The 20,182-nt window shown below is 45.1% G+C and overlaps 1 protein-coding gene across 8 annotated transcripts; it reads right to left on the reverse strand.

Moving 5' to 3' along the window:
- Nucleotides 1-867: 867 nt before the first annotated feature.
- GCNT4 (glucosaminyl (N-acetyl) transferase 4) lies at nucleotides 868-18,515 on the reverse strand. Of its 8 annotated transcripts, none has more exons than XM_042825851.1 (4): nucleotides 18,462-18,504; nucleotides 9,326-10,044; nucleotides 5,550-6,413; nucleotides 868-4,605 (listed from the first exon to the last, which is right to left on the reverse strand). In XM_042825851.1, the coding sequence occupies exon 4, from the start codon at nucleotides 3,966-3,968 to the stop codon at nucleotides 2,580-2,582; it is 1,389 nt and encodes a 462-aa protein (XP_042681785.1). In that variant the 5' UTR covers nucleotides 3,969-4,605; nucleotides 5,550-6,413; nucleotides 9,326-10,044; nucleotides 18,462-18,504; the 3' UTR covers nucleotides 868-2,579. The 8 variants fall into 8 exon arrangements, with proteins under 8 accessions (XP_042681785.1, XP_042681786.1, XP_042681788.1 ...); XM_042825852.1 differs by lacking the exon at nucleotides 18,462-18,504 and having other exon boundaries at nucleotides 9,326-9,433; nucleotides 9,964-10,668; XM_042825854.1 differs by lacking the exon at nucleotides 9,326-10,044 and having other exon boundaries at nucleotides 5,550-5,625; nucleotides 18,462-18,500.
- Nucleotides 18,516-20,182: the final 1,667 nt, after the last annotated feature.

The raw sequence follows: 20,182 nt of genomic DNA on the forward strand, positions 1-20,182 counted from the left end.
GATCTGAACTATGATACAGACATCAACTTTGCATCTACGCTGCTAACAGCAAAGAAAAAAACAAAACAAAACAGAATTCAAACATAATGTTATTCAAACATTAAAGAACTTATATTTTTAGCAAATTTTGAACCCAGGAAAATTGGGATGTGTTGCCTCAAAAGAGTGATTTAGATTATCTTTAGCCTGAATGAGCATTAATGGTTTTGAGAACTACCTTCTACAGTTTTTATTAGCCTTTAAAACTACCTTCAAAAATAGATATATTTATAATTCATTAGAAAATTTGCATTTCATAAAGAAGAAACCATATACAACTTGTACTTTTCCAGCTAGCAGACCTAGCATTGTAGCAGGTGATGGTGCCTCACTTTACGTCATCTTTGCATTCACTTCTTTGTTACCTAGGAAGCAAGCACTGCCTTATTTCAGACTACTTAAATCAAAGACATTGTTCAACCCAATTCAGTTGAAGTAGCACAGAGTTGCACATTGATCAAAATTATTTAATTCAGTTAAGTTCGTTATGCTGATGGGTTTTGCTTATAAGCTTATGATAGAGCAAATAACTCAAACACAAATGAGAATGTGAGTATGTACTTATAAGTAAAAAGTCATCAGCTAACCAATTATACATCAGTTTACCTGCACTGAGGCTTGCTTGACTTGGCTGAGGCTTGGTCCTCTGGCATCCCAATATCTTCTGCTATTAACCTCTTTCCATGTGAAAAGTCTGTTTTTTTGTATATTAGTACTGATGTGTGAATCTGTAAATACTGTCAATGTTCCCTATTCTGCAAAATATCTATAAATTGCATCAAGTCAGCTGTGAGATGCAGCAAGTCACCAAAGTAAGCAGCATACACATAAAAAATAATCCCCATTTATTTGAGAAACAGTAAATAAGAGAAATATTCAACTTGTGCACACACAGACTTAATCATAAATAGCTTTGATGAACAAATAGTACTGTGCAACCAGCCCACAACAAACATCCATAGGTTTCTAAATGCTTTACAAGGTAGCAGAGCATTGTTGTTCCCGTTTTACAGCTGGAACAGAAGTCAGATGACTTGTCTGAAGGCTCAAAGGAAATCAGTGTCACAAATGGGGAAAAGTATGGACTCTTCATTCAAGCCCAATCTCAAGCCACAAGCACGTTGACCATGACTAAATTTTAAAAAACTAATTTTTCAAAAAACAGAGACAAAGGAATGAGTTGGTTTTCCTAAAACTCAAAAAAGAAACTAAGCTTTCTTGTGGCCACATGGCATTGTTGTGGCAATCTGAGGATCAGTAACACAGGATACCTTGTAAAGCGCTAGATATCCAGAAATGGCACAGTAGCACAGAGCAAGCACGACCACAACACCCACTGGAACCACCAAAACTGAGCTGGTGGCATAGCAAAATTGTGGAGAATCCCCAGAAATGCTAAAGGGCATTTCTTAGTCACAAAGTTTCTGCGCTGACCAACACTTCGCTCATACTACATGACGGCCCAGCTGAGAGGAGGCTGCTCAGCCCCTTCCTACGGTGGGGACCATGGGCAGCATGGGCTGCCTTGGGGCACAGCTACTTCAATGCTAACGTGCTTTGAAGCAGAACTTCTCTGGGCACAGATCAGCCTGGGACCATGGATGCATATGCAAGGCCTTCCTATCTGCAGTGTGACTGTTCGTACGATTGCTGCTGGACATTGTGTGTTTTGCATTTCAGCATAGCACCACCAAGCTGAATACTGATTATAAATAGCACTTGTTACTCATTACATGTAAAAACACTGTCTCAGAAGAACTGGGATTTCACAGGAGGATATTTCTACTGGCAGGGATAGAAACGAAGGCAGACATCGTTTGGCATGGTTACCTGTACTGCCCTTGAAGAACAGTAGAGCATTATTCACATGTGTTCACACAGATTGCTTCAATCCACCACCACCCATTCCACAGGCACAGCACACTTCCAAACACAGAAAGACAAACCATGCACAGCCAAGCTGGGAGAAGGACACAATGCTATTGTGGCATCCAAGGGTAACTTCTTCCCTTGTGGCATCCAGAAGAGTTCACATTGCAGCCCTGTCAGCACCTGCAGGTGGAAAGAGGGGCACTCCAGGCTGCAGCAGTCACACTGCTCTCTTAATTGTGTCTGCAAGCTGGACACTTCCAATTTTCCTGAGGTAGCAGATGCAGAGGTCTTTGTTTCATACCTTATTGAAAAAGTGCAGGAAAAGGGGACAGGCGAACAAGCGTCGTGGGGTTTCTCAGGAAAGACACAAACACACAATGTAAAACAGGTTTCTGAAGTATTCCATTAGAGTAAATAGTACCAGGGCTTCCAAAAGCAAGCCTTGCGCTTCCAGAATCACCTTGAAGAATAGTTATGGGATTGTTGTGGCAAGTTAAAGAACAGTCAACCAGAGTGTTGTTAATTTCACAGATTGTTTCCAGATACCTCTCTCTTCAAAGTCCTGAACTTAATGCAGAAGGAACTCCTCTGCAGCAGGTCAGGGCTGGAGAATCCCAGGCACCAAGCTATAGCAGTACACAGTACCAGCAGCTGGAAAAACAGCATTGCTATAGAGAGGCATTTGCAGGATTGATACGCAGAAAATGTTTGTCAGAAGACAAATAAACCCACTCTTTTTGTTGTTCTGCCAGTTTTTCTGCCAAGCATTTTACCAGGACAGGATCTACTTTGGAGTCAAGCTTATTGGCAAACCAGTGCCCATAATTCATAAGCCATCTTAATTCTGCGGCCCCATAGATGCAGACGCTACGAAGATGGGTACCAGTGCATGGAGGATACAAATGGTCTTCAAGATAATTCCATTTCACCAAACGAGTTTTGCTCTGCAAGTCTGTGATGTCTTGGGCAGACCTCGAAATTTCCCCAGGCACGCCAGGAACACGCACGAGAGTGGCCCAGAAATGTTCATCTGGAGAGTAAGTATCCCTTGACCAATCAAAAAAGTCTTTTACAAGAGAGCTGCTAAGGATGTACTGAATGAAAGCTCGACTTAAAACAAAATAGGCACTGCCAACAAATACCTCAATATTATGAGGTGGTGGGTTCTTGGAAATGTTGGTTTTCACAGGCATCTGCATGTATTCATAAGGCACTTTCATAAGTTCATAATGATAAGTAAATCGTTCTCTTTTGCTACTACTGGGCTTTATAGTTTCCAGCATGTTTCCCCCACCGAGTTTCTTCAGTTCAGCAACCAACTGGAAATTTGATCTCAAAGGGAAATCTTGTCCGCACAAGTTAATAACATACTTCCAGGGGACCGCAGAGTTCATCAGATCAGACAAACAATTTAAATCTGCTTGCAGTCTTGAAATATGTGCATAGTTCACCATCTCCAGTTTTGACGCAATGAAAATGTTGGGAAAACATTTAGCTAGATTGTTCATAGCAGATTTAAAACTTTTTGCTGCTTTTCGGTCATAGTGAATGCAGTAAATATTTTGATGACTGTACAGTGAATGTATGAGCCTTTCAACCATCACTGCATCTTTGTGGACAACAAAAGAATAGGCTATTGGAAAACTCTCTTCCTCTGGAGAAACAGGTATCAGGTGGTATTTCCTCAGGGTACGATACCTGTCACAATCATTTGTCATTGCAATGATATCTTCATCATCTAAATCAATTATATCTTTCCTTCTTATCTCTAAACTCTTGCCGATTTCCTGAGGATCTTGCTCATAGATAGAAGAACAGTTAATTTCATACTGGAAGTGGTTTCTAAGATAGGAATATCTGTTTCTGACATATGAAGAAGTGCTCAAGAAGTGCTCAACCAGATAAATACTCTTAGGTGGAAAAAAGTGTCTTTCAACATGGAGGAGCTTCAGGAGTGCAATCACCCACCCTGTAAAACACAGGATCAGAATCTTCTTTCTTGTGGGACACCTGTAAGGAAACTTATGCCTCTTCATTCTGTAAGGAAACAGATACATTGATATTTTACAAGAGGAACGATGCTCTAGTGGCAATTACATCATTACAACATAGACACCACCTTTCTTCTCAATCATCATGTTAATTCAAAGGCAGATTTTGCCACAATAATAGGCAAAGATTTCATTACCCCCATCGTCTGACTGAAGGCAATGAAATATCCCTGTTTTCAAACAACACCCAGCTAAATAATAAGAGTGTTAGAATAGGACTCCTGCTGTATATTTTCCAGAGCACTTTTTTTCTTCTATTTTTGTGGCACAAACAAGAGTATAGCAACCTTTGCATTGGCAGAAACATGCCTATCCTTTTAAGAGAGTAGAATGGAGACTTCATTTTCTGAAGCAGTTCCAGAGAATTCAACAGGAGGACCGAGAAACTCTCTCATGAATCTGCAAAGTCATGTTTAACAGTAGGCATTAGGAGAGAGAAAAAAAAAAAAAAAAGAGAGAGAGAGAGAGAGAGAAAAGATATACTTGAAAGCTTTGGAATTCAGTCAGAGCATCCTCACTGTCTTTAACACTGGGACTGCACAATGAAGTCCAAAGAGAAACGAATTTCCTTCCTGTCCCTTCCCAGCAGGGTCTGACATGTCCGAAGTCCAGATTTCTTTCTTGAAGGTACTGCTAATCTGCCCTGAAAGAAAGAGACAGATGAAGACACAGCACTTCCATCCATTGCAGGTAGTATATAACATAACCTTTGAAGGCAAGTGGGGCAGCAGTGAGAAACAGTGCCTAATCTTGCTGTATGAGATACCTTCGGCTGTGACTGCAAAGCAGAGGCAAGGCCCTTTTTTTTTATGAAACAGGATATATAGCACCATTTCTGTGAAGCAGTTTAGCAACTGAGGTAATACAGCACTGAATGCTCAATACAGTGTTCCTGTTTCCACATATTCTTGCCCTACCTGCTGAGTGCAAGGATAATTACTTTTTGTTCCTGAACTAGTTAGACTAGAGGCCACATCCAAGTGAAGCATTAGCTTAAGCTCCATTTCGTTGCTACATTGCACTCTTCCTGCAGAACAACTTCCTGCATTTTTGGGGGCAAGAAACTGGATCAGAACGCTTCATTGTGCCCACCCACTTTGCCAGCTATGTTCAGACCTGTTACTGGCTTTGAAACTTTGTATGTGCACAGTCAACAGAAGAATGCGTGTAACCTACTGTAAATCTTACGCAATGCTGTTGCAATGACAGAGAGGCTTCAGTTCAGGACAGGAACAACATGGTTTTTTGCAAACCAAAGAGATGATTTGGGGGTGTTGTACACAGTCTCATTCTGGGAGATTGCCTGCACAGAGGGCAGCTTGCCTCTAGGTCTCTCACATCATCTCACTCTGCTTCCTCCTTGTTGGATAAAAGACAGAGGACACAGGACACAGACAAGGCACTTTGTGCTCTCTGGTTCCTGAAGAAGTGTAACAGATGATGGTGCCACAGCAAAACAGCCTGAGTTAGTTTCAGCATTATCCACATGGATGGATAGGCTTCTCCTACAACCCTTTTCCTTCGTTCCCTATGACAAACATAAGGCAAACACTTATAGTGTTGTGTCTTCTCTTCAGCTGTACCAACCTCAACAGGAGCTATGCTTCCACACGGAACACCAACATCAATCCTTCAGACCAAGTGCTGGAGCTTCTCTGCACCTCTTCACAGTTTTCAAGCATGGTTACAAGCAAGAATAAGACAATGTGATTACCAGAAGTGACTCAAATGCCTGCAGATTCCAAGTAAAATCTTACTAAGAGACTAATGGATATATCTTTAATGTACCCATCACGGCCAGGTCTTGCAAACTCTGACTTTGCAGTCTCATTAGTCTCTCTCCCTGTGTTTTTTGCCTGTTATTTCTTCTCTGGGATCAACCCAGAGAAGGAGAAGGAAATGTCACCTTGATGCATGCAGCCTTGATGCAAGCTATTCATGCAAGTGTCCACTCAGGTTCACCAGGCCTGCTTGATCCCTCGGCATGCTCTGTGCTTCACCTGGGGATGCTGGGAAAGGACTGGGGAAGGGACTGCACAGGTATACCCAGTTTGTAAAAGCCAGAGCTTGGCAGCTCTCTGTAGGTTGTACAAACAGCCATTAAGCATACAACAAATGATGAGAAAAAACGGGTCTGACCCTCCAACGCTCCATTATCACAAAACCAATATACTACTTTCTCCCTTAGCCAGCACTTCCTCACCTTCAGGCCTTCTTCAAACCAATAGGTAATCAATGTCTTAATGTATAATCCAGATTTCCCTTCAACCTCTTTCTGTAGTTTCTTCCTTCTCTCTTCAGCTCTTCCTTTGCAGGAAGCAGGAATTTAGAGTGTGATATCTCTAGCAGCCCACCTTGTCACTCTGCCCGGTCATTTCCCTACCCACCAAAGACTTCTGATACCACACTTGGCTGAACGAAGCTACTTCTTTCACAGGTGCAACTGAGAAGCTGGAAAAAGAAAAACAAAGCAAAACGAGCAAACATGCTCTCCAGCGCTCCAAAAATCCTAGATGTACATTAGTTCTGTTCAGCTCCACCCAGCATCAAACATTCTGTTTCTAGGTGAACCAACAAAAAAGCCAAGGTGACAGTTACCTGCTTAAAACTACCATTCCAGACCACCAGATTCTGGTGTGGTGTGGAGACAGGTCAGGTTAAGAAAGAAATCACCTGGATAGCACTGATGTTTTTGTATCTTGCAACCAATACTGACTTGACTCCATAACCACGAAGTGGTTATAAAGCAGGTATATTTTTAATTACAGTGCTGCGCACACATTCTGGGTGCAGAAGGAGTAGCCTCTCCTAACCTGCACACCATAAAGGGACAGTTTAAGCGCATTTGTAGAGACAAGTTATACCCGTGTAAGAATAGGAGGGGATATTACAATTGATTCTAAGAAACTGAACATAGATTATTCTGATTTTACAATAAGAATAGAAGGAGATATTACAATTCCAAGAAACTAGGTGTAGATTACTCTGATATTACAATTAGAATAGGAAGGGATGTTACAACTGGTTCCAAGAAGTTATTATAATATTCTCCACTCCAACTGCTGACATGCAGATTTTATTCCTTGCTGTAGTGGCAGAGTTTGAACCAATAAGTGAGGACGACTGTCTGGAATGGCATGAGATAAGGCTGCATTCCATAGCTTGCCCCCCCCAACATCCCTCCCTGTAGCATCTGTTTTGCCTTTGTTGGTTCTACACCCCCTTGCCTAGTTCATGATTAAGCTAAATGCTGTTCTGAAACAATTCTAAAGTAATATGTTCCACATCATCTGTCCCTCCCACATGTGAGAACACTACCAAAGGAATTAATGAACAATGGCCACATCTCATAACCAACACACACTGCACAGCTACAGTATACACACGCACAGAACCAGGTCCAAGCATTCACTGGGAGGGATGCGAAGTATTAAATGACTCAGAGGAGACAAGTTGGGGTTTTATTTATCCCTTGCATCTGTAATCCAAGAACAAGGGATGTTCAAAGAAAACAGACATGCAACAAATACAAGGGAAACACATGCACATTGTGTAAGAACACATGCATGTGTTTATAGTTTCTATGTGTGTTTATACATGTGGTTACAGTCTGTCAGAAGGCATCCTAAAGACCACGAGCTCAGCAGGATTCAAGAAAGAATTAGGCAATCAGCTGGCTGTTGGGAGTTGTTGGGAGTTTCTAGAGTTACGTTAGCCAATATATAAATATGGATGAAATCTCAATTCTCTGGCACCGAGACTTCAGGCAATTAGCAGCTGCCAAGAGCCCTAACTGGAAATTTTTACCAATAAAAATGCTTACTGTGTCTATTGCTCTGTTCTCTGAACTTGCTTTTATTTCCTTTTTGGACCAGAATAGGGACAGATCGTTAGATTCATTATAGCACTATTTCCTTCCACCCAGGAAATAGCTGGATTTTCTGTATTTTCCACACTGCAAGAAGCCATTCTGAGCAGCTTTACACCTTCAGACTCTTATGGCCATTTGCTTTGTGCTACTGTGAAAGCTGTGCAGTTACACCAAAAGACAAACAAAGGGAGAGTTTCACACCCCCGATGGACTTCAGCCATGCATCAAGACTTTGGTGCAGAGAAAGATGCAGGATGTTCTTGAGGAAGAACACCTTTTGTCAGCAGAACTAGCCCTCCTGGGTGGGACTAAGAGAAGCCTGAGCTGGAAGAGAAACTGCCTCCTCATTTCCTCTAGACTAGAAGGGCCCAAAAATGCATGGCACTCCACATTTGGGCAGCAGAGCTCTGCTCTCACCTATGGGCTTCAATCCAGTGTGCATGTTTCAGCTTTTGGGAGCCTGCAGAAAATTTCTGCAGCTCTCCTATGCCTTGTGAATCACTCGTCAAAGCCTGTGAAGCCCACACAATCAGAATATAGGCTTTTTCCTTCTCTCTGTCACTGAATACTATCCAAGCAAACAGCATTTTGACTCATCTCATGGCAGCATAACTCAGTGTTGCTGGAATTAAAGTGGTGGCAAAGCTGTAAGAGAGGCTTCTTTAGTAAGAATTGTTCCTGAGCCTCATGATCTCACAGAGAGCACTGAACTTGTTAAAAGTTATAAGTGGAGCTTGGCCAGCTGAGGGAAGCATGGGGAGGAGGGTCCTTTTGAAGGCAGAAGTACATTAGAAAATGCACACTTGGTATTGGGCAAGTTTGTTCTGCCAGGGGAGCATGGAACCAAGAAAAGAGTTAATAACATGTGTGTTTAAATATTATGTGTATTTTGGGTAACCAGCAAAGATTTGGGGAAGTGAAGTATGAAAACGACCACAGAAAAACTGTTACTGCCATGGTCACTGCTTGCTGCACTCAGCTGACTGTGCAGAAATTTACTTTCCTGAGAAAAAAAATACTCCTGCTTGCATACTGGCCAGTTGCAGAGTGCCCAGAAATGTGCCCTGCAGTGTCATCATGCATGTGGAAAGCAGAATTTGCACTTGTACACCAGCCAGAGTCACCCCTTTGGGTCCAGCATGTCGCACAGCCAACACTGGGCTCGTACTGAAACACTTTCACAGAGGCAGAAGTAATGTTCACCAACATGGCAAGCAAGGCAAACTGAACCAGTGTTTATTTCTCCTAGCTTTTACAACACGGCTTGCTGTGGTACAGCAGAAAAAAAACTTAGCTGTGTGTAATTTCTACCGAGTGACTGCAGCTTGTTGAGAGACAGCTTACAGGGTGAAAACCAAGGAAATGCTAATTGAAGGTAAATTAAAACCCACTTTTAGTATTCTTTTGGGAGAGACAAAAAAGAAAAGTGTTAAACCAATTATAATTCCGGCTCAGCAGGCCCATAGTATTTTAGGCACTACTGGGTACATACTCTGCAAAGTGGCTCTCCCTTTACCACTGCTGCTTGCACTCAGACCGAATGGACAAAGGCAAAGTAATCCAAGGTGATCACATTTGGTCTTGTTTTTCAGTTCAGCTCCTGAAATTAAACGGGATCAGAGCAAAATTTTTTTATTCATTTGCATCATTTTAGTCGAAAATGTTATATCATTCTGTGTAAAAAGAAACTGTAAAAGGTATTGGTGGTAACCCTGGTCCCTACGGCAGAGTCTAAGGAAAAGTAATGATTGGCCTGGCAATGAAGAACTCTTGCAGCTAAGCACTGTGTAAATTTTGTTGCATTATCCTCCAAGGACAACAGTTCAAACCACTGTGAACTACCACCGAGGCAGTCAGGCAGCTCCAAGTAGCATTTGTAATTCTCCTGTATTACATGCCCTGTGTTGTTTATAGCTGTACAACATCGAACAATTTACAGTGCTGTGAAAACAACACCAATCAGTGCAAACCTGATTTAGAGAGTGCCTATGTGAAGTTTGGCTGTTTTAATTACATCTTTGCAAAACTAGGCCTTTTAAGCTATTGTGTCTTCTCAGTGCTATGAGGGCAAACAAACCATCATTATTAAGATAGTGAACTACAAATCTGGGGTAGCATAGGACACCTCACCCAGCCCAGCATCTCCTCCCTCAGGATCATGCGCAAGGGAAGAGGAGCAGGAGAATATCCACCTCTGTGTGACAAATGGCCCTGGAGAGAAAATCAGGAGGTTACTGTTTGAGGAGGAGCAGAAAACTCAAAAATTAAACTGCTGAGACACAGCATTACACAGAACGTTGTGGTCCAGTGGTAAATCTCTAAAGAGCCTCATGAAACAAGGAGCATGAAAGTTAGTTTATTGCAAACCACATCTGGTACAGGGTACGTACCCATTCCTTCAGAGCAAAAACAAGTTTAAGGCACCATATGGGAAACCATACTACTGTGCCATCATACATTACTTCTTAATATTGCCCCACAATGTCCCCGAGTATTTTGTGACAGGGAGAAAAACTCACCATAGTTTAAGCACTTAGAGTGTTAGGATTTGTTTCCAATGAAGACCAGAAGAGAATCTGTCCCGTGTAGCAACTCTGTTTGCAGCCCAGCTGGCCACCCCTATTGCCCTTGTATTGGCAGTACACACCAGAAAGTACCAATGCCTGCTGTCTTGCTTGCTCCCCTGAAGAACCATGCCCAGATGTACCCTCTTAAGAGTTTGCTTTAATCCATTCAAAAGGGCAACCACATTATTGGCCTCATCCATGTAGCTCTTGAACACCCCCAGTGACGGTGACTCCAGCACCTCCCTGAGCAACCTGTGCCACTGCCTCACCACTCCTTCTGAGAATAATTGTTTCCCAATACCCAACCTGCACCTCCCCTGGCACAACTTGAAAACATTCCTTCTCGTCTTATCATTGTGCAAGTGTGTATGCAAGAGAGAGGAAAAAACCTTTTCAGCTCGTTGTTCTGCTTATTTTTGGGTGCTGGGCAGCACTATTGGACCTGTTCTTGTGTGTAACCCAATGGTTTTTAAGGGGAGGTAGCATGGAATTATAATGCTCACGTAGGAAAATTGGTGCTGTGTTGCCAGAGATCTCATAAGAGATTGCTGCAGATGAGTGATTGCACTCTCTCCTCTCCTTCAAACTCTTCCTTATGGGATCTCCACAAATCTTCTGTCTGGCCATCACCTCTTCTGAGACGCCACTACCTCTCAGGCTATTACCTGAGAGAAAAGACTAACACTTTGATTGCAGATCGTGCTGACTTGCCAAGAGCATATTAGCCAGATTATTTGCAACTGCAAGGAACTTCGCAATTCCTCAGCACTCAGTTTGGTCCTCTCCTTATATTTGCTGTTCGGAGATTCTTGCTGCCCAGCAGGGGAAGGGGAAGGAGCTCCAGGGAGTGGGATTGAGGTGAGTCAGCAGAGCTGTTTGAGAAAGTTTGCAGTGGGCCTGCCTGCAGCAGTCCTGTCAGCACACAGCAGCCCTCCTGCAGTACCCTCTGCCAGCCCATCCTGAAGGACCTGTTTGGTAAGCAAACAGAATTCCAAGCTCAGCCAGCAGCTATCTGGATATGCAGAAGAACAACAGCTGTGGCCTCCCTTATCACACCTCTCCCCCTAACATATCCTGCTTCTTTTCTACTTTAGTGTGTGTCATGCCAGAGGGCCAGCTGGGAACCACCACCACCTGTTGGCATGGCAAAGTGTGTTGGCTGCCACCAAAAGAGGGATTTCTGCAAAGTTCAAGTTGAATATAGGCAGCACACCCCCAGTGTATCTGGAATTTATAGTATTCATAATAAATAGATACCATCGTGGGGCATCCTGATTTTGTGCCTGAACAGATCAAGAGCTAAGGAAAAACATAAACTCCGAAGATGAATCTGTGAGAGGAGAGGAAATGGAGATGCAGGAGAGCAGGAGTTCTCCTGCCACTCTGTGCTGTTCTGGCACCCATGCAGAAGATCTTCTGAGCTGAATGTGGCTCCTCCCCCATCACTCAGGTGAAGAAAGAAAAACAAACACAAAAATACTACAACTTAGGCATGAGTAAAGTATGAGCAGCAGAAAATTAGTGGGAAAATGATGGAAGAGGAGAATGAAGAGAGGAGACAATGAAAATAGGTGCTCCTGTATAAGTGGCATTAAGGAAAAAAATAAAAGCAGACAGCAGCCAGACAGGTGTGCCATCCGATATGCTGCTTTTCCATCCTCAAAGGCACCTGAGCCAGAACCAGTCCGCACCATCCCTTGCAAAGCAGACCAGCATGCAATCAGCAGCACAGCCACGCAGCAGCAGGAGCAATGGGAACAATTCTCCCTCCTCTGGGCAAAAACACTCTGGGAAATGATCTCTCTCCTCTCCCTCACTGAAGAACTCTGTCTACTTTATGCAGACCCACTCCCACAGCTGTGCAGACCTGGCTGAGATGTTTCCATCACTATCTGTGCAGGCGGGCACAGTTCCTTCCTTTGGTTCTCTCTCTGCTCTGTACAAAAGTAGCTGTTGAAATGCAGAGCAGACCATTGTTCCTTGGAGGTGAGGAAGACAAGGGAAGAGATGTGCTCTGCTAAGTGATTTCCTTCTTTTATCAAACTATCTGGCTAAGTCAGATATTCTCTACTTGATTATTCAATGCTGTTGGCTGGAAAAAATAATTTATTCACTTACTGGTGTTTACTGGTGCTAGCTAATAATTTTCATGGCAAATTTATCTACGATAGGGATCTCAGAGCTCCTGGAGGAGTACTTTAAACTGGCACCAGATCTAGATCAGTCGGCTGTATCAGCTTTGCCTGTTTTTCTACCTGGTTCCTTGAGCTGCTTCCTTGCAGTGGAGCCCAGTGCAATGGGCTGCCCTCCACCTGCAGCAGTACCCAGTGCCTCCCCCTTATTTTGACCTGCCTGATGTAATACAGATCTCCTTTGAGGGATGGACCACTGGAGAACTAAGAAACTCACGTTTTTCCCTATTATTTCTGTGCTGTTTTACAGACCTCTATTAGTGGAGCTTATGAAGTGGAAAAACACCCCATTAATTTTAGACCTATTCAAACAGTAAGCCTGTCACTTTTAAGATTCTGAAGATCTGAAATAACATGGAGTCCAAAGAACAACAACAACAGTAATAAAATCTACAGTTCTTCACAGTCTGATTTGTCTGTGCTTCTGGAGGAGGACAGACAGCTTCTGAGCAGACACCTGAGAAACACCAATTCTACAAAGATTTAGCAGTTATGGATATCACATTTGACTTTGTCATCTCACAACAACATTGTCATCCCAGCACTAAAGATTAGGACGCTTTATCCATGGGGTATGTAGATGTGTGTTTCTATGCAAAATGTACTGCCCTGGCAGTATGTGATTCTAACAATCTCACTGCCCCCAGTTTTAAGCCCTTCACTACAAGGAGGTCCTGATGTGTGTCCAGAGAAAGAGCAATGAAGCTGTGAGGAGTCTGGAGTACAAGTCTTACGAGGAGCAGCTGAGGGAGCTGGGATTGTTCAGCCTGGAGAACAGGAGGCTCAGGAGACACCTCACAACTCTCTATAACTACTTGAAAAGAGGTTATGGCGTGGTGGATGTCAGCATCTTCTGCTGCATAGCAGTGATAGGATGAGAGGGAATGTCTTCAAGTTGTGTCAGGAAAGGTTAAGATTAGGCACTAAGAAGAGTTTATTCTCTGAAAGTGTGGGGATGCATTGGAATTGGCTGCCCCAGGGGGTGACTGAGTCACTGTCCCTGAAGATGTTCAAGAAACGTGTAGATGTGGCACTGAGGGGCATGGTGGGGATGGACTGAAGGTTGGACTAGATGATCTCAGAGGTATTTTCCAACCTACACACACACAGATGTGATCCCCATATTCACAGTAGAATATCTAGCATCATTTCCTGCATTCCTGAAACACACCAAGGCCAGGGAAGCCACGTCCCTGCTCTCTAGTCAGTGCATGGGGCAGGTGATTTCATCGTTTGCAGTGCAGGAAGACATCCCAGGGGATCAGTTCCTGGCTGCTCTGCATCCCCTGCTACCCTGGGGTGCTTCAGAGCAAATTCTGCTGCAAGCTGCTCTACTGAGTGTCCAATAAAAGCAGTCTCTCAGCAAACCCCTTGGTACACCCCAGACAACTCTGCCCTGCTGGCTGGTAGGTTTGTAGCCCGGCAAAGGCATAGAGCTGCACATTTAAACTTTAAGAGGTGGGAGTATCCCTTTTTTTCAAGTACTTACTGCACCATAAAGGCAGGAGTCAGAGGAAAACTACAAAGAATAAGTAAATTTACTTCTGTTGTGGGGTGAGCTGGAGTTAACTTCTCTCTGACTCATATAAAAGTTTAAAATAATAATACCCTATGGTGGAGTGAGAGTTAACCTTTACCCCCAAACTACTGTACAGCATAAAAATCAGGCCCAAAGGGGCCAGAGCTTGTGTACATTGGCAGCAGCTCTGGCACGACAGGCTTGAAGCTTCCTGTTGGAGACGAAGGCAGGAGAAACCTCACTGAGCTGCAACAGGCTGCAGGCAGCATCTAGGCACATTCCTCTGCTTCTGCAAATGTGTGGAGATGCCTTCACCTTTCTCCTCAGCCTCTGTCTGCAGACCTCACTGTAAGTCACACCCTTCATGTCAATTCCTACTGAGTCAAAGCCTTCCCTGCCCGTCACAGCTGTCACATCAGTCACATCACTCACCCTGTGCTGCAGGCCACCTCCTGGTATCTGTGCCCTGGAAGCAGTGTGGGACACTCTGTGCAGGCAGAGCTGTGTGGGCAGCAGTCAAAGCCCTGCCATCGGCTGCTCTCCCAACTCCATGTCTATCCATGCAGCAGGTGAGTGCCATGTCGGTGTACAAATGCACAAGGGTAACTTCACTGACTGCAAGGATTTTTTTTTTAAGTCTGCAAATTTAGCTGGCAAATAGTGAATGCAGGCTTGTTCAATAAGCCATAGGAGAGGAGACATTGCCTACACAATAAACAACTGTTTGTGTTTGCTCACAAGCAGTTTTTTTAAGCACAGAGAGGATAGGGAAAATAAGCATAAAGAAGAGCTGATCACAGAATTGTATGAGTTGGAGGGAGCCCTTCGAGGCTGTATAGTCCAACTCCCCTGCAAAGAACAAGGATGCCTATAGCTAGACCAGATTGCTCAGAGCCCTGCCCAACCTGGCCTTGAATGCTTCCAAGGGCTGGGCTTCCACCACCTCTTTAAGCAACCTCTTCCAGCACCTCACCTCCCTTACTGCAAAAAACTTCTTCCTTATAGCCAGCTAAAATCTCCTCTCATTTGATTTGGAACCATTTTCCATTGTCCTTTCACCAGAGACCCTGCTTAAGAGTCTGTCCTCTTCCATTTTATGGCCCTCCTTAAGATACTGAAAGGCCATTCTCAGGTCTCCCTGAAGTCTCCTCTTCAGGCTGAACAGCCCCAGCTCTCAGGTCCCAGGTTCCATCAGGACAACTGAGAAAAGCCCAGGTTAGCTTGGCTGCTCCCCAGGGAGCCAGGTTGAAGTGCCAACTCCAGAAGGACACAAGGCCATGTGGTGCTGCCTCCACCACTGCAACTGCTTGTCCCAGGGGCCACACCTTTCCCCTTAGATAAGGGCATGACAGCCAAGCCAAGGGCAGGAATCTGGGCTATGTATCGTGCTGATGGTCCCAATGATACATTCTGAAACTTTTTTCAAGCACAACGATCTGCACTGCAAGTCCAGCTACAATATAAAAACATTCTATTATGTCTGAATTTTGGGTGGTGATGTGCGGAGCCAAGAGTTGGACTCAGTGATCCTCAGAAGTCCCTTCCAACTTGGAATAATGTATGACCCTGTAAGTACCTCACCTTCCATATGATGTCTGTCATATGACAAGAAATCTACTTTATTGCCATTATACATGAGGTTCCTACATATGAAAGTTACAAAGAAATTTGAGGAGCCTTGTGTTGTACTATCTACACGAACATTAAGGAATGCCACAGCACTTTCTGTTGGTACCCCTATGGCACATGCAAATTTCTTCCACTGGCACCTTCCACATGCCATCCCTCCTTGCTGCCACCTTGCCCACCAGTGCCAGCCCACAAGCCAGGGGTTGACATGTGCTCTGCCACTGGGGTGCAAAATGACTGCTTAACATAAGTCTGGATGTGATGCTACCTGAGAACTCGCCTGTTGTTGGAGTTGTCCATCCTGAGCTGGAAGAGAAGGGACTCGTGAGCAACACATTGCCCTGCGAGCTCTTCATCGTGCTTGTACTTCTCAGTCAGATCTATCAAGTCTAGGGTCACTGGCAGAGATGTACAAAGCTTACCTCCCTTGCCAGATTTGGCACCCTATGTTTACGTTCCAGAAATGAGCATTTTGTGACCCATCAACCAGATCTCTTAGCTCTTTCACTGATATTTCCTGGGAAACTTTAGAGGCTACAACCAAATAGGCCTCGTGATGCCTTTTCTGTAGCCAGAAAGCTATACCAAAAGCTCTACCAAAATCCCCTGGGCACTGCCTGTGAGTGAGATCCAACCTCCTCACCAATCAGCACCAGCAGCACACACAGCACAGCTACACTCCTGCCTGAAGTGGCTTTTTTTTGTTGTGTATGGGCACAGAAACCACCAGAAAGTACACCAACACCTTTCAGATCCTGGTGCTGAGCAAGAGCTATCACATCTCCAGAAGCCCCTTTTGTTATGCCCGTTGTGTCCTGAAATCTTTTAGCAGAAGTCTGAAATGCTCTCTTTCTGTTCTGCTAATTGACATGAAACTCTCACAAGGTAGATGCATAGATCTGAGGATTTTTCTTAATATTGGACTGTACATTTCAGGCATCCAAAGAGGTCCTCAGAAGAAAGGACAAACAGCTGGCAGACTGACAAGTTCTTGGGACTTACCTGTTCTCTATGAACATTTAAACTTTTCCTTGGCTTGCCTGAATCCTATACATCAGTGCTTGCCAGTTTCTTTACTTTAGCTGATAGCATGCTGCCTGACCCTTTGTACTTTCTGAATTTTACCTTTGGTTAATTCGCCTGGACCACTTCTGAAGAATTCCAGACATCTGGTCTCAGCCAAAGAGCTATTTTTAAGGTGATCGCTCACAATCTGTGGACTGACCAGCATAATTTGCACACATTATGCCAGGAAATAGCACAAACAGCACAGATAACCATCCACAAAGCCTAGAGATCTGTCACATGAGTGGGTTTCAGTGTCTGGTGCCTCTCTTCTGCATTCCCACTGCAATCCAACACAAGCAATCTAAAGCACAGCCAAGTTTTCCATACCCCATTACCACTTTCCAACAAGCTGTAGCCCTTCAGAACTGCTTGCTTATTTGGATTGTGCAACACAAAGTGCTAGCCAGTGTTGTCTGTGATTTTGAATGACTCTACAAGTGGGTAGCATACACAGAAATGCAGAGAAACCAGACCGAAGCAAGTAGCCGATATGTGACCAACAACGAAAGATGTGCAAAGACAGCAGCAGCCCATGCTCCTTCCTGTGCTGTCATGTTAGAGCAGGCACATCATTTCACCTCTCACCCCAGCCCAGGATGCTGTGTACATAAAAGCAGGTTCTTGGAAAGAGTAAAAAGCACAGAAAGATAACAAGAGCCCCCTCAAGCTCTTTTCCACATACACATCGCAACTATTCACAGCTCAGAAGTTTACAAAGCTGGGGGCTGCAGCTTTCTATTCCACACTGCCAACATCCTGTGATTTTCTGCCATGAATTTACCCATTTGCTTTTGATGCAAATTTTCTGATATGTAGGAGACTGTGTATCAGAGATTACTGTACAGCTGATCCCAGCACTATGTGAAAAAAACACGGACTCTTATACTTGCTTTCAGACTTTCACTTCCCACCTCCACTGGACTGTTGCAGTTCTGTTTTTGGAGGACAGCGAGTAGTCTTTTCCCCATTCACTGCCTTCACTTCAGCCACGAGTTTAAGTGCTTTGTCCTCTCTACTGTTCCTTCCCCAAACTGTCAAGCGCGAAGAAAAAAAGCCCAGCAAATGAAGGAATCACAGCAGTAACGCTGCCGGATGGAACAATTTAGGAGGTGTGCAGCAGAGCAGGTGTGACGCATCGAGCTGCTTAACCCCAAAGTCGCGATACGCAGAGCCTCAAGGGGATGTCCCTTGCGAGTGTCCCTTCGGAGCCCTCTTCGAGCATCGAGAAATCTAAGCCCTCGAAAAGAAAAGTTGTCTCCGTCTCTTCTCAAAGAGAAAAATCAGCAACAAGAAAACTGCAAACCCGTTCCTTTCTGACAGATCCTCGCTGTTCTGTTACTTCTGTTTCCCTACAAGTAACGAGAACCGCGCTAAAGGAAACGAAGTGAGCGCACTTGGCCGATTAAGAGCGGCACGGACACGCGCTTATAGCCATTTACGGAGCGGTGGCACAACAGCGGAGACTTCAGCCAGCACCGCCACAGATTCGCTCCCCGCTACAGACCTGCCTGAAGCTGTCACCGCTCTGCTCGGGCGCAGCTCGCGCGGCTCAGGGCTGCGCTCGGCTCCTGGCGTACACCTGCCCTTCGTCTGCCTTCAGAGCCTCCACTTCTACCCCGCCGTTAACTTTTCGGGCACACGGAGCGATCTTACCGGAGCTCCTCAGCACGCCTGCTGGCAGCACCGCACCGCACCGACCTCCCTTCGCCGCGCTCTGCCCCGCGCGCCCACGCCGTGCCGCGCCCCTTCCTCCTCCTCCTCCTCCTCCTCCTTTCCTCCTCCTCTTTCTCCTCCTCCCGCCTCTTCCCCAAACTCCACGGCCGCCGCCGTGCTCCGCTCCTCTCCGCTCTGCTTTCCATGGAAAGTTGGGGCCGGGCCGTGGCCGCCCGCAGAGCCCTCGCCGCGGCACCTCAGGGTGCGTGGGATTGTGTGAGTGTGCATGTGGGCGAGAGCCCGCTGCCCTCTGCGAACGCTCTCTGTTGGGCAAACTGCGGAATAAGCCACCCCGACAGCAGGACATCGCGGTCCTGCAGATGCCTGCAGGCACGGCCCTGCGCCGTGCTGCCGAACGGATCTGCCAGCTTTGCTCCCGGTGGGGCCGCAGCTCCGGACCTGCGCTCAGTACACCCGCGGGCGGCTGGGACCGCTGGACGCGCCGCAACTGAATTGCGCGTAACCGTGTGTCTGAGCACCTTCCACGGTAACAAGCAGAATCCGGACGCGTCTGTCGGACGATTCAAATGCCGATGATGATGCTGCAACGATACCAGCAGGAAAACTTTCTTTCAGAGCAAAGACTGCGTCTTAGAAAAAATATATATACATATAAACGGGGGGAGAATGACTGCGAGGGTGGATAGTGCTAGGACAAGGGGGAATGGTTTTAAGCTGAGACAGGGCAGGTTTCGGTTAGATATTAAAAGGAAGCTTTTCACACAGAGGGTGGTGATGCACAGGTTGCCCAAGGAGGCTGTGGATGCCCCCTCCCTGGAGGCATTCAAGGCCAGGCTGGATGTGGCTCTGGGCAGCCTGGTCTGGTGGTTGGCGACCCTGCACACAGCAGGGGAGTTGAAACTCGATGATCATTGAGGTCCTTTTCAACCCAGGCCATTCTGTGATTCTATGATACATCTATACACAAATTGAAGGCCCTTTGAAACTTCATCTCCAAACTGTTACACTCTCTTGCTGCATCACAGTTAAGCTTCTTATTCTTTTCTTGATATGGCCAAAAACATAAATTCCAGATCACCTGTATGATAATTTCTGACCGAATTGGTCATTTCACTGCTGATGAACAGAAAAAGTGCCTAAATCTCACATATGAAGTTGCTGGAATAAAAGAAGTCTTTGCCGCTGTGCCATAATCACAAAACACTCACAAACTCCAGCTGCTCCAAGAAATCACTCAAATTCCTATGGCAAGAGTATTTTGGTCTATGTTTTGCCTGCAGCGCCACCCCTCCAGCATATTTTGCAGACACACCACTAAGTATTTGCACCATACAGGACCCGTAATCACTTTCCACAGTCAGCCTTCATTCTTGCATTTCTTTCACCTTACGTGTCCTTACTGGTTACAGTTCAGCTTTGCCTGGAAAGAAGGAGCATTGTGCTGATCCTCCACCAAGTACACTTCTATCCACATCTTTGTTTCCTGCCTCATTTCCCCTTGCCTCTTTAGCTTTTGCCGTGTTATAACCTACAGCCTATGCTACACAGGAGACTGGATTTTCACATTGGTCTCTTCAGGCCTTGACATCGACAAATCCCAGCTGTATTGTTTGCCTCCCAGGTGCTTATCTCCTCCTCACTCTTATGCTTTTGTTTTACACCTTCTATTCTTCTTTTACCTACTGATATTAATCTTACCA

This window comes from Centrocercus urophasianus, unplaced genomic scaffold (genome assembly GCF_019232065.1).
Source record: "Centrocercus urophasianus isolate 14NV4802_14NV808 unplaced genomic scaffold, USGS_Curo_1.0 seq_25, whole genome shotgun sequence".
Taxonomy (NCBI): Eukaryota; Metazoa; Chordata; class Aves; order Galliformes; family Phasianidae; genus Centrocercus; species Centrocercus urophasianus.

Coding starts and splice junctions, on each gene's coding strand:
- GCNT4 (XM_042825855.1), bottom strand. CDS start 3,968: ATGTATCTGTTTCCTTACAGAATGAAGAGGCATAAGTTTCCTTACAGG.